The 13,542-nt window shown below is 40.5% G+C and overlaps 1 protein-coding gene across 4 annotated transcripts in view; it reads left to right on the forward strand.

Annotated features, from left to right (window-relative positions):
• Nucleotides 1–4,127, forward strand: part of kidins220b (kinase D-interacting substrate 220b) — a 136,225-nt gene extending 132,098 nt beyond the window's left edge. For all 4 annotated transcript variants that reach the window (XM_059645604.1, XM_048531791.2, XM_048531792.2 and 1 more), the window contains one exon: nt 2,052–4,127. In XM_059645604.1, the coding sequence (XP_059501587.1) occupies nt 2,052–3,434 (1,383 nt within the window). In that variant the 3' untranslated portion in view covers nt 3,435–4,127. The remainder of the gene's footprint in view (nt 1–2,051) is intronic.
• The last annotated feature ends 9,415 nt before the right edge of the window (nt 4,128–13,542 follow it).

Genomic DNA, 13,542 nt, shown 5'->3' on the forward strand with positions numbered 1-13,542 from the left:
CTGTAGCTCAAACCCTCCAACTCTGGCAACATGTTTGTAAATCTTGTCTGAACTCTTCCAGGTTTCAAAAATGCTTCCTGTAATAGTGAGACCAGAATGGAAGGTTGTTTCCAAAAATGACTTAACCAATGTCCTGTACAACCATAACATGACCTCCCAAGCCCTATACTCAATGCACTGACCAATACACACCACCTTCACTATCCTGTCTACCTAGGCGTCCACTTTCAAGTAAGTATGAGCCTGCATTCCTAGGTCACTATGTTCAGCAACACTCCCCAGGACCTTACCATTAAATGTATGAGTCCTGCCCGGATTTGCCTTTCCAAAATGCAGCACCTCATATTTATCGAAATTAAATTCCATCTGCCACTCCTCAGCCTATTTGTCCATCTGATCAAAGTCCCATTGAACTCCAAGGTAATCTTGTTCGCTGTCCACTATGCCCAACAATTTTGGTGTCACTTGCAAACTTATTAACCATGCCTCCTATATTCACATTCAAATCATTTATATAAATGATGCAAAGCAGTGGATCCAGCACCAGTCCTTGCAACACACTGCCAGTCACAGGCTCCAGTCTGAAAAGCAACCTTCCCCCACCACCTTCCAGCCAGTTCTGTATCCAAGTGGCTAATTCTCCCTGTATTCCATGTGATCCAGCCTTGCTAACTAGTCTACCATGAGGAACCTTGTTGAACGCCTTGCTGAAGTCCACGTAGATCGTGTCTGCCGCTCTGCCTTCCTCAATCCTGTTAGTTACTTCTTCAGAAAACTCAGTCAGTTAGTGAGATACTATTTCCCACACACAAAGTCATGTTGACTATCCCTAATCAGTCCTTGCCTCTCCAAACGCATGTAAATCCTGTCCCTTCGGATCCCCTTCAACAAATTTCCCACCACTGATGTCTACAGCTCCATGGCTTTTCCTACCGCCTTTCTGAAATAGTGGCACCAGGTTAGCCAACTTCCAGTCTTCTGGCACCTCACCTGTGGCTATCGATGATGCAAATATCTCTGCCAGAGGCCCAACAAAGTTTGAGGATACACCTGCTCAGGGCTTGGGGATTTATCCATCTTTGTGTTTTAAGACGTCCTTCATGTATTTGTAGAATCCCCTTGGATTTTTCTTAAAACTATTTGCCAAAGCCGTCTCGTGTCCCCTTTCGCCCTCCTGATTTCCCCCTCAAGTATATTGCCTTTATTATCTTTTAGGGATTTACTCAATCCCTGCTGCCTATACCTGACATAGGCTTCCTTCTTTCTCTTGTCCAAAACATCAATTTCTCTAGTCATTCAGCATTCCCTACACCTATTAGCCCTGCCCTTCACCCTTACAAGAACATACTGTCTCTGGATTCTCGTTATCACTTGGATCTAAAGTGGATCCAATAATAGCACACTGGAAAATTTCCTGAATGGTGAATAAGTAGAAACTATCGAAGGTAAAAATAATGAATGTCGCGGTACACACTGTACTAAAGCTAATACACAGGTACAAAATGTAATCAAGGTAGCTAATAAAAAGTGCTATTGAACAGCAAGGGCAAAGAAGAGATGCATCAGTTACACAGTATTTGTCACCCCAGTTTTGGTTAGTGTTAAGTTTTTGAGCACAACATCACAAGGATAATAATTGGCCTTGAGTATCATTCAGTTTCAGCAGAATGATGTAAACTAAAAGGTTGTATTATATGTACAGGTGCATAAACTTTGGTTTAGATTCCATCGTTTAGAAAGTTGAAGTGTGATGTAACTGAGATGTTTAAAATTAGAAAAAGATCAAAGATTAAACATGCAATCTCCTTTGTCTCATCGTTCTGTAGCAATGCCCTTATCCCAAGATTAGTGTGGTATGCAGCTGCAATGTTTGAGGCACCAGTTTTCTCCAAAGATGCATGACTGCTTCATGTTTTAGAGAGTCCTCCTCAGATGCAGATATCAAAAATTGGCATTTGGTGAGGTGAAATTTAGGTGTAAGTATCATCGATTTCTCGTTGACATTATAAATACTGTAATTAATAAAAATTTGTGTTAAATTTGTTTTTCAGTTAAATCATCAAAGAACACCAAGTGCTTCAAGTATCAACTCTCTGGAATCTTCCAATGACCTTTCCAGACTCACAGACAAGCAGCAGGCTGAATACAGGGATGCCTATAAAGAATATATTGCACAGATGGCTCAGTTAGATGATCCATCCATCTCCACAACTGCCAACACTGACAAGTCAAATCTGTCTGCGCCGTACAATTCTGGTCCGCTTTTTATAGGGAAGGGCATTTCAGGAGCTCCATTTCAAACCACATTGGAGCAAGACACTGAGCAGAAGCAATATGATGATAAGAAATCTTTTGTGGTAAAGAGAGATAATATTCCACGTGGAGGCAAGTCTTCTATGAGTGACCTTAGCGATTATACATCATCCACTGTTTCTACATCTGATGCATCACCGTTAGATCCCATCACTGAAGAAGATGAAAAACCAGACCCTTCAACATCAAAACTTCTGTCTCGAAAGAAATCTTCAGACAAGGGGAATATCTTCCAAGGTGCTGATTTAACACTGAAAGGCTTGCATTATCAGAAACTACCCAGTGATGAAGATGAATCTGGTCAAGAAGAAGCTGATTATGACCGACTTCTTAAAGGTAGTAAGATAGAAGGGAGAAACGAAAAACAAACCAATTCAACTGAAAATGGAAATGAAGCTGTTCAATCCCTCGTTAAATCAAAGGAATATCTTTCTGATGCCATGCTTGATAAAAAAGATTCATCAGACTCTGGTGTCAGATCCAGTGAAAGTTCGCCAAACCACTCCCTCCGTGATGAAACTGAAGACAGCCAGTTGGAGAAGACTAACTTGATAGAGTTGGAAGATGATCAGTCCAGAGATAAAAGAGGTATACCTAACAGTTTAAGCGGCCTTCACGACTCAAGTGTTGCACGTATGTCAATATGCTCTGAAGATAAGAAGAGCCCTACTGGTTCCACCTCTGAATGCAGCCTGTTGGCCAGTAGTCCAGAGGAAAATTGGCCTGTAACTCACAAAACGTTTAATGTAACCAACATCAACAGAACAGCAAGCACAGAGACGCTGAATAACAACAGCAATCCTTCTACCAGGCTGCAGAATACAGATGAAAATGAGAGCAAAGAATTCAGAGAAACTGCCGGTGATCCTGAACACTTGGCAAAGAATGCACCTCGAGTTGTCCATGCAACAGCAGGCTCAGCTGTGGGCAAGTCACCAGTCCAGAATGATACATATGCAGCTTCATTCAAGAATGACAACTTACGAGGTTTAAGTATTAAGCGGGGCCTTGCATCTAAAGCTCAATCAAATTTTGTCAAGCACACAAAAGGTACCGCCTCTGAGTTGCATGCAGTTGGTCCCAGTGATTCATATGGGGAAGAGCGGGAAAGCATCCTGTGAAGAAAAAAAAGTAATTTCTCGAAGATTTGTTTGATAAATGGCATATCCAAGACACATTGCATTCTTAGAAATTCTTCATTTGGCTAACTTTATGATATCACACCTTCTTGGTTTGTTTTAGTAGCATTTACATCAAGTATTAGATTAATTCTATCAAGACGGTGTTATATGTATAAGTAATATATGACAGTGATATTATTTAATGTTTTTTGTATCCTATGCCATTGTGAGCTAACATACCTTATGTTTGTAATTTTAGTATTTGTCACCCTGCAAGTTCTAACTGTAAATGTGGTCAGTATTGAGTGCACTGTGTATTTGTTCAAATATTAAATATGAATATTAGCTTTACTGTTGTAAGTATTGTTATGATAGTGGTGTTTATGTGGACTCTGATTTTAATTGTGTATGTCACAGTTGAACAGTGCCTGGGACTTGTGCTTTTGATAGGTAATCTGTGATTGTTAAACAAAATTCTTAGACTTTTTCTGATGTGTTTGTTAGCTTGGCTGTTAATATTGTTTAATGTCAAAATATCTTAATATATGGGTTTGTGTTTGTTATCTGTAATTGTGAAAAAGCTGATGTTTTGTGTAACTACTGTTGAAATAAATAGCTGTGGTGATAATGTCTTGTTATTTCCAATAAGCTAAATTAAATATTGTCAAATGTTAATGCTCACAGCTGAATCCATTCCATCTTAAAGTCTAAAATCTTTAAAAGAGATTATTATACATAAACACCATCAGTCATTATTCATTTTTTATTACATAACTTGTAACACAGCAAATTATCTGCTGAAAAATGCATCTTTCTTCAATTTGTTCTATAAACCTTATACATTTTCCCAGGTCAATATTATCTAGCAAAGTTGCACCACCTCACCGGTAAGGCCATGTCAGATTTTTCTGCTTGATATTGACAGGTAAATATTTTATCGTTAAAATGATGCATGCTTTGTAAATTCAAGTAATTCTTCCCAATGTGACTAGGAACGCAATTGCTGAATGAATTTGGGGAAGCTGTGCTAAATATACCTTTCAAAAGCTTGCACCCTAAATTCAGGGCAAGTGGTAATATACATAATCAGTTGCTTAAAGCCCCAGGACCTACATCATTAGGTATTGATTCTTTTGTCTAGACGTTTCAACGCCGAGTCGTCTTTCAAAGCTAATTAGTTAAGTTTTCCTGATGACTGAGGCCAGTCCCTCTAGTTCAGGAGCTTTAAGTAAAATCAGTAGCGTTTACTGATTTCCAGTTCTTTTTCATATGCTGTAATTGTATTTCCTATTTAAAACAACTCCATTCAATTCCGTTCAGACCCTAATTGTGTTTAACTACCTAGCAGCACAAAATAATTTCGTGATTTCTCCAGGAACATCACCTTTTGAGATATGATGTTTACTGTGCCCAAATATACAATTGTTGTATTAAAATGGAAAAATCCTGTGGCAACAAGTGTCAGAATTTCCACTGTCTACTCTCAGTTTAAAAAAAAAACCCTCTATTAAGAATCTCTATTAAATAAGAAAGTTGCATCTAACGTCCATCTTGTATAAGCAATTATTATTGACAAAATGATCTATATGTGGATAGGTAAAGAGAGGACAGGTTTTGTGATGCAATCACTTGATTTAAAGCTTTGTTATTTATGCTTAATGACTTGAGGAACATTACTGCTCTCCACCTAATTTCCTATTGCATAGTGTTAAGGGTTCCTAAGGAGAACAAAGAGGCATTTCTTCCACTGCAATGACACTAGGGCAGGTGCCTCCCTTGTTGCTATCACCAAACAGTTGCAGGACATTCTGCACAGGGAGGGAGGCCAGTCAGAGAATGCTGTCCTGGTCACTACCAATGACATGGTAAAGAGACAGATGTGGTCTTTCAAGAGGAATAAAAGGAGCTACAAATTAAAAAGCAAGATCTCAGCTAATAATCTCAGAAATTACTCTTACTGCATAAGGAATGGGAGAATAGACTAGTTGAATGCATAAGGGAAAGGATTTAGAATTTTGAGGCAGTGGGACTCATTCTGAGGAAGATGGGATCCCCATAAGACATAGGAGTGGAAGTAAGGCCATTTGGCCCATCAAGTCCACTCTGCCACTTAAATCATGGCTGATGGGCATTTCAACACCACTTCCCTGCACTCTCCCCATAGCCCTTGATTCCTTCTGAGATGAAGAATTTGTCGATCTCTGCCTTGAAGGCATCCAACGTCCCGGCCTCCACTGCACTCTGCGGCAATGAATTCCACAAGCCCACCACTCTCTTGCTGAAGAAATGTCGTCTCATTTCAGTTTTAAATTTACCCCCTCTAATTTTAAGGCCGTGCCCACAGGTCCTAGTCTTCCTGCCTAACGGAAACAACTTCCTAGTGTCCACCCCTTCTAAACCATACATTATCTTGTAAGTTTCTATTAGATCTCCCCTCAACCTTCTAAACTCTAATGAGTACAATCCCATGATTGTTAGCCATTCATCATACGTTAAACCTACCATTCCAGGGATCATCCGTGTGAATCTCCGCTGGACATACTCCAGGGCTAGTACGTCCTTCCTGAGGTGTGGGGCCCAAAATTGGACACAGTGTTCTAAATGGGGCCTAACTAGAGCGTTATAAAGCTTCACATGTTGCATCTCAGCAGAGCTAGGACCAGAATCCTCATAGTACGGCTCACTCGTTCTGTAGGTGAGGACCCTTAGTGGCGGGTACTGAACCTGAACTGGGAGACAGCTGTGAAGGAAACAAAGATGGACTTGGAAGAAAATAAAAATCAGAAGAATCAAAGACTATGAAAATAGGACTCGAGTACAAAAACAGTGCAATAATGTCAAAAAGATAAATCTATATATGAAGGCAAAGAGGGTTTGCAATAGGTAAATGAATTAACAGCACAAGTAGTTGTAAATGGGGAAAATATCATAGTAATTACATGTGACATGGCTGCAGAGCGAATAAAGCTGGGAAGTGAGCACCCAAGGATTTTCAGGATTCACCGAATTCCCCCAGTATCAACATCTTTGGGGTTACAATTGACCAAAAGCTCAAGTGGACTTGCCACATAAACACATGACTACAAGCACAAGTCAGAGGCTAGGAATTCTACAGAGGTCACTCACCTACTGACTGCTCAAAGTGTGTCCTCTATCTACTAGGCATAAATCAGGAGTGTGATGGAATATTCCGCACTTGCCTGAGTGGGTGCAGTTCCAACAGCACTCAAAAAACCTAACACCACCCAGGAAAAGGCAGCTGACTTGATCAGCACCAAATCCACAAGCATCCACTCTCTTGCAGCACTCACATTCAGTAGTGGTAGGGTGTACCATGTACAAGATGCAGTGCAGAAATTCACCAAGCCCTTGACCACTTCCATCGAGAAGGGCAAGGCAGCAGACAAATAAGGACATCACCTGCAACTTCCTCTCCACACCCCAGTTATCCTGACTTGAAAATATATCACTATTGCTGGGTCAAAATCTTGGAATTCCTTCCCCAAGGATATTGTGGGTCAACCTACAGCATGTGGGCTACAGTGGTTTCAATAAGACCGCTCACCATTACCTTTTCAAGGGCAACTAGGAAAGGTTAATGAATGCTGGCCAAACACCCACAAGTGAATTAAAGCAAAAAAGCACTGTTCATGAAAGATGAAATCAGTGCAGTAGTGAGAAAGGATATTGGTGTAAAAAAGAAAATCTTAGAGGAACAAAGGAGCAACAAGATAAATCAGTGGAAATTGTCTATAGGCCTTCACAGTACGGATATGATAGGAAATGGCATTAAAAAGGAAGTTGGAGATGTCTGCAGCAAGCATGTGAAATTAATTATAGACTGAGCATAAATACATGAGCAATAATACTTTGGCAGATGAATTCCTGCACAAGAAACTGACTAGGGAACAAACTATTCTAGATTTGGTTTTGAACAAGAGAAGGGGTTAGTTAGTAATCTTGTTATAAGAGGTCCTTTTGAAACAAAAGTCAATGTAACAAAATAGAATTCTTCATTGTGATAGAAAGTGAAATGCAACCCAAAACTAAGGTTCTAAGTAAACTACAAAGGTATAAAGAGTGACTTGGCCACAATAAACTGTTACGTCTTTTAATGAAGTTAACCAATGAATAGGCAATGGCTCATATTTAAGTAATACATGCATTACAACAGTTATAGACACTTTTTGGGCAAAACAACACCAAGGGGAAAGTGGCCCAATGGCTAACAAATTATTGATGGTGTTAGATTCAAAGAATATAAATCTGCAAGATAAAGTAGCAAGCCTAAGGACTTGGAACAGTTAGGAATTCAGCAAATGAGGACCAAGAAGTTGATTAAGAAGAGAAAAATAGGGTGAGAGTAAAGAAGGCACATTTGGAAACTCTTACCGTCTACTTTTAAATATGTGAAAAAGATTAGTGAAGACAAACATATGCCCTGTACAATCTGAAAAGGAGAATTGATCATAGAGAACAAGGAAGTGGCTGAGTAATTTTGTGACTACTTCTGTTTTTATAGATGAAAACAAATTACTTCCCAGAAATTCTAGGGAAACAAGGGTCTCATGGGAAGGAGGGATTGATGGTGATTAGTATAAAAACAAGTGTTGAAGAAATATTCTACATCCCCGGGTACTAAATGGGTGTATTTGTTGTAATCTTCAAAAGTTCTGTAGCTTTTGAAACCAACCTGATAGATTGGAGGATGGTAAATAGAACTGCATAATTTAAAGGAGAGAGGGAGCAAGAAAAGAGAAAATTACAGTCTGGTTAGCCTAACAAAGGTAGTACAGAAGTACAGAAATTGCTGGAGTCTATTATAAAAGATGTGATAACAAGACACTTAGAAAATACTAATGGGATTTCACAAAATCAACATGGATTTGTGAATAGGAAATGTTTTTTGACAAACCTACTGAAGATTTTTGAAGAAATGGCTAGTCTAATAGATGAGAGAGAACCATTGAATGTAGTGTACTAGAATTATCAGAAAGTTTTTGATAAAATGGCACACAAAAGTTATTGCAAAATTGAAGCGCACGACACGTGGTAATACATTGACATTGACTGAGAAATAGGTTTAGGAGACATGAAATTGACTTGGAATAAGTAGATTATTTTGAGAGTGAAAGGTGGTGATGAGTGAGGTACTGGGAGATTTCAGTGCTTGGAACATCAACTATTTACAAAATCTATATATGAACATGATTTGGATGAGGGTATCAAATGTAATATTTTCAAACTTGCTGAATCCTACAAAGCTAGGTGGGATCATGAGTGGTGTGAGAATATAAAGAGCCTTTAAGGCACTATAAACAAATGAGCAGGCAAGCGCATGGCAGATATAGCATAGGATGAATAGGTGCGAAGTTGTCTACTTGATAGCAAAAACAGAATAACAAAGGATTATTTAAATTGTGATGGATTGGGAAATGTCTTTTAAAGCATTCACTGGAAGCAAACTTCAAGGTCCAACAAGCAGTTAGGAGCTCATGTGGTACATTAGCCTTCATTGCAAGATATATTGAGTAAAGGGGCAAAGAAGTCTTATTGCTGCTGTAACGTGCCTTGGTGAGACTACATCTGGAGTACTTTGTGCTCTTTTGTCTCCTTACCTAACAAAAAAAGATGCTGCTTGGCCTGCTGTGTTCATCCAGCTCCACACTTCGTTATCTAACAAAAGATGTACTTGCTATAAAGAGAGTGCAATGAATATTTACCAGATTGATTCCTAGGATGACAGGTTTGTCATTTCAGGAAGGATTAAGTTGTCTGAGGTAACAAAGTGTGAAGCTGGATGAACACAGCAGGCCAAGCAGCATCTTGGGTTGTCTGAGCTGGTGGTCACTAGAGTTTAGAAGAATAAGAGGATCTCATTGAAACAAAATTCTGCCAGAGCTGGATACTGAATAGAGCACTGAAGTTCTATTCTCTGCATGTCCAGAATAAAGGGTTCCAGTCTCAAGGCAATCACTAAACTCTTTTGGACTTACAGAGAAGAAATTTCTGCACTCAGAGGGAGATTTGTGGAATTCTTTACCAAAGAAAGCTGCGGAGGCCATGTCACTGCATATGTTTAGGAAAGAAATAGATTTCTAAAGACCAGAAGTCAAGGGGTAAGGCAGATAGATGATCAGCCATAGTGGTTTAGAATGGTGGATAGAGTTGATGGGCCAAATAGCCTACTCCTGCCCCTATTTTCTATGTTTCTATTCTTTGAAAACAAACCTAAAATCAGATTAAACAGCACCTGATGGGGCACTGTAACAAAAATACAAACTAATGATAAAAGGAAACTTGTAAAAGGTGAATGGAGACTTACTGCAAAAACAATGGTGCTGGGTTGATGATGCACTCCAAGGTCTATGGTGCCCATAGTTCTCTAAAGCCTCTGTTATGCTGGTCTCATGGTCCCTATTGATAGTTACCCCAGTGCAGACATCACTGTGAAAGAGGAACAGACATGATGACCCCCGCATGGTGTGCATTAGAGTGAAGTAAACCCACAACCAGCCGATTATGTCTAAACTCTGCAGTCCTGACACATCGGGCCATGAATGGTGGTGAATAGTTCCACAACTAGTGGTGGAGGACACTCTAGATATGTCTCCACCTTTAGTGATAGGGAAGCCAGCACTTCAGTGCAGAAGACAAGGCTGAAAGTTGACGTTTTGGGTCGGGGCCCTTTTTCACTTTCCTGGCCCTCTGATGCTGCCTGGCCTGCTGTTTCCCTCCAGCTCCATACTGCATTGTCATGGATTCTATGAGATACCTGCCAGGTCTGCTAAGTTTCTGTTTTATGTTTCAGACTTCCAGTATCTGCAGTTATTTATTTTATTGTACATTTTGACTTTGTTGCTTCATGCCCCTGATGGTATATCACAAATAGTTTGGAAGATGAATGAATGAAAACTGTTCTGACATCATTTATTTTTACAATAGATAGATTACCCTTAGGGGTTAATTTGAGTAAAGTGTGTCCACATTGGGTTTAAACAGTGATTACATGGGGCAAAAAATACATCTCTAATGGGCAATAGAGGCTATGACAGTTCTGGAAAAATAATTTGCCATTCAAGTTTTGAGGATTTTATTTTAATATGATCATTTCTCCCATTGGTTTGCAATTTTTACTGTTTACATAACTATTGGTTACACTATGAGGTAAAGTTACAGTTTTAAAATTGTTAATTGCTGCACTCTGAGTAAAGCATCTAACATTTTATTAAGTAAGCATGTGTTTAGCTGATTTTATTCTAAAACAGTTTGGGGAGCTGATCCTTGAAACGGGCAATTAATGTTACATAGCATTTCCAAGTTCCAACTTTAAATTTTTTAGTTCAAGGTTAGGGCTGTCTTTTTTTTTCCTGAACAAGCACCTTAAAATGACATCCTTCATTTTTCTATAACTTTGTTTGAATGAGTCTTTACTAACAACAAGAATGATTTGAACAGGATTTTCCCTTTTTAGGCATGCAGTAAGATTATTGGGTGTTCCCAAGATAAGGTACAACACCTTGAGGAATAAATTGTTACCGTTAATTCCAAGGATCCCCATTATGTAGGACCCTTGTGCTTTACAACCAGTTCCCCAAGACACATACCAAGACAAACATCAACTGTGCTGGGAAACCATAAGCTCAGTGAAAGATGCTCATTGTTCTGTCCGAAACGTGTTGGTTTTCCTGAACAAGGAGTTGACCCTGACTGGGTGTTGCAGACTGGGCACATTCCCAGGTCCAGGACCATATGCTCAGGGGGACGCTAAAGCTTGGGGAAGCTGCCACCAAGGCACAGTGGGGAACGACCATGGTTTAAATATTACTGCCAAAATGCAGTGGGGTTCCATTCAGTTATCAGACTCTCTCGATGCCTCAAATCTAAGTATTCTCTTATGTAATGAAGAAATGCCTTGGGTTACTTTGCACCTTCAGGGGGTACCAAATTCCACAGTTTGTTTGTTCTTCTCATGTGCAAAAATTGTATAGAACTGCTTCAGTAACTGTGTTTGTACATATGAATACAGTATATTTTTACAATAGAAAATATAATTGAAAACCTACTTGAAATTTCTAGTTTCCACAACAGGTGCCCTGAGCAAAAGTTGACCATGAATCACTTATGTTTTGATGCTATTGATTTCACGGAGAGTTTTGCTCCACAAGCCTGAGTGGGCATTTCTAACTGGATCTTCCCAAACTCTGCTCATTACCTGAGTGCTAAACCCGAATGGTGCCCCCTTAGTCATAAGCTGGTATCCCACAGCTGCAAGAACTGGCCACTGTTGGGACCTCCCAAGATTTCTGGCACCAGCACCAGTTTTAAAGCTCAACCATGCAGCAGGTTAAGGTCTGGCAGTGTACAGCTGCTTTACAAGCTTCCAGTTAATTGCCCGAGACTCGCTGGCCAGAGGGAAACTGGCACCTGGCTTCGCCAACAGGAACCCGGAGGTCCCAGTGGATTGCGGGTGTGGTGATGGGAGGAGGGTGGGGAGTGGTGTTGGTGGTTGCGTACATGTATCACTGCCCAGAAGATTGAGCGATGACCTGGAATTACTGGGTTACTGCTCCGATCTTCATGTCAGGAATTGTCACTGCTTACTTTCTAACCAGAGGGCTGGAAGACTGGGAGATTGCACATCACTGAGAATGTTAGTGTATCTTAATGTCTGCAATGGGCTCACTGGTGAGAACCTCATCTTGCTATCCAAAACTCAGTTGGAAAATGGGACCTATTGCAAAGCTCTTTGCTGATGATCTCACGTGTTTCTTCCAACTTTCTCAGCAGTGCCCACATTGTTCAGGGGCTGGGAAGATCTCGTCCTCTGTGTCTATTCACAGGGGAATTGCCAGTTATCAATCTTCTTAGGAACTTCATTGGCATCACTCACCATATTTCCATGTCAACTACCTGTGTTGGATTGAAGTCCAGATGAGAAAGAGCAGCAAAGCACTCTGAGGTGATAAACATGGTGATAGCCAGAAGGAGAGGTCCAGGCAGAGGGGCTGTAATTGGAGATGGGTGGTAAGGGTCAGTGTGGCAGGGTAGGACTCTCCTGTCCACTGAAATGATCATGGGGGTGAATACATCGGAAGAAGAGTACAGCATCATGTCTTTGAGGTGGGAATGTAACAGGATAAAACTAAGTCCTTTGCTGAGAAGAGATTGCACAGCATCAGAGTGGGGAAGGTCAGAGGGTATGATGAACACGAGACTAGAGATATGTAGAAATGTATGTAAATAAGAAATGCTTGGAGAGATATGGGCCAAGGGCAGGCGGGTGAGCCAAGTTTGGTTTGGAATTATGGGCAGCACGGACTGTTTGGACAGAAGAGTCTGTTTCTGGAATGTATGACCCCATGAGATGGAGTTGCATGAAGGGACTGAAGGGGAAAGGAAGAAGGATCCAGTGGGGCAACAATAACCTTGAGTGTTTGGAACTTCCATTCCTTACCACCTTGAAAAGAAGTTTCTTGTTACAGTATTGAAGGAGATGAAGAATGAAAATGGAACTGGGGTCTGGGATAGCTCAGAGATATTGAGGCAATGCTGATGTCGGGGGGGGGTGGGGTGGTGGGAAGAGAGAGAGAGAGAGAGAGCATGTGGTGGTGAATCCATTCAGTGTAAGACAGAGCCAGAGACAGTCACTGAGGTAGGGGAAGAGGCTGTGAAAGCAGGTTTTAGTGTTTCAGGCCCTTGTTTAGTTCCCAGACTCAAAATGTTAGCGCTGTTTCTATCTGCAGAGATGCCGCCAGTGCCCATCGTTTCTCCACCATTCTCTAAATCTGTTCCTGCTTTTCAGCATCCGTGGTATTTTGCTTTTATTTAATGAGGATTTGGTTTCAGCTGCTTCTTAACGGAACTGCTTTTTTACTGATCATCTTGTTAAAATCCTGCATACCACTAACGACTACAGAATTTAAGCTGTAGGTTTCAGTTCAATGCCAAATACAAACTAAGTTAGATTTGTCCCTACAATGGGACAATGTGACCTTGTTCAGATGGGAAAATGGGCTGAGGAGTGGCAGATGGAGTTTAATTTAAATAAATGTGAGGTGCTACATTTTGGAAAGGCAAATTAGGGCAAGACTTTATGGTAAGGTCC

This window comes from Stegostoma tigrinum, chromosome 4 (assembly GCF_030684315.1).
Source record: "Stegostoma tigrinum isolate sSteTig4 chromosome 4, sSteTig4.hap1, whole genome shotgun sequence".
In the NCBI taxonomy this organism is placed as follows: domain Eukaryota; kingdom Metazoa; phylum Chordata; class Chondrichthyes; order Orectolobiformes; family Stegostomatidae; genus Stegostoma; species Stegostoma tigrinum.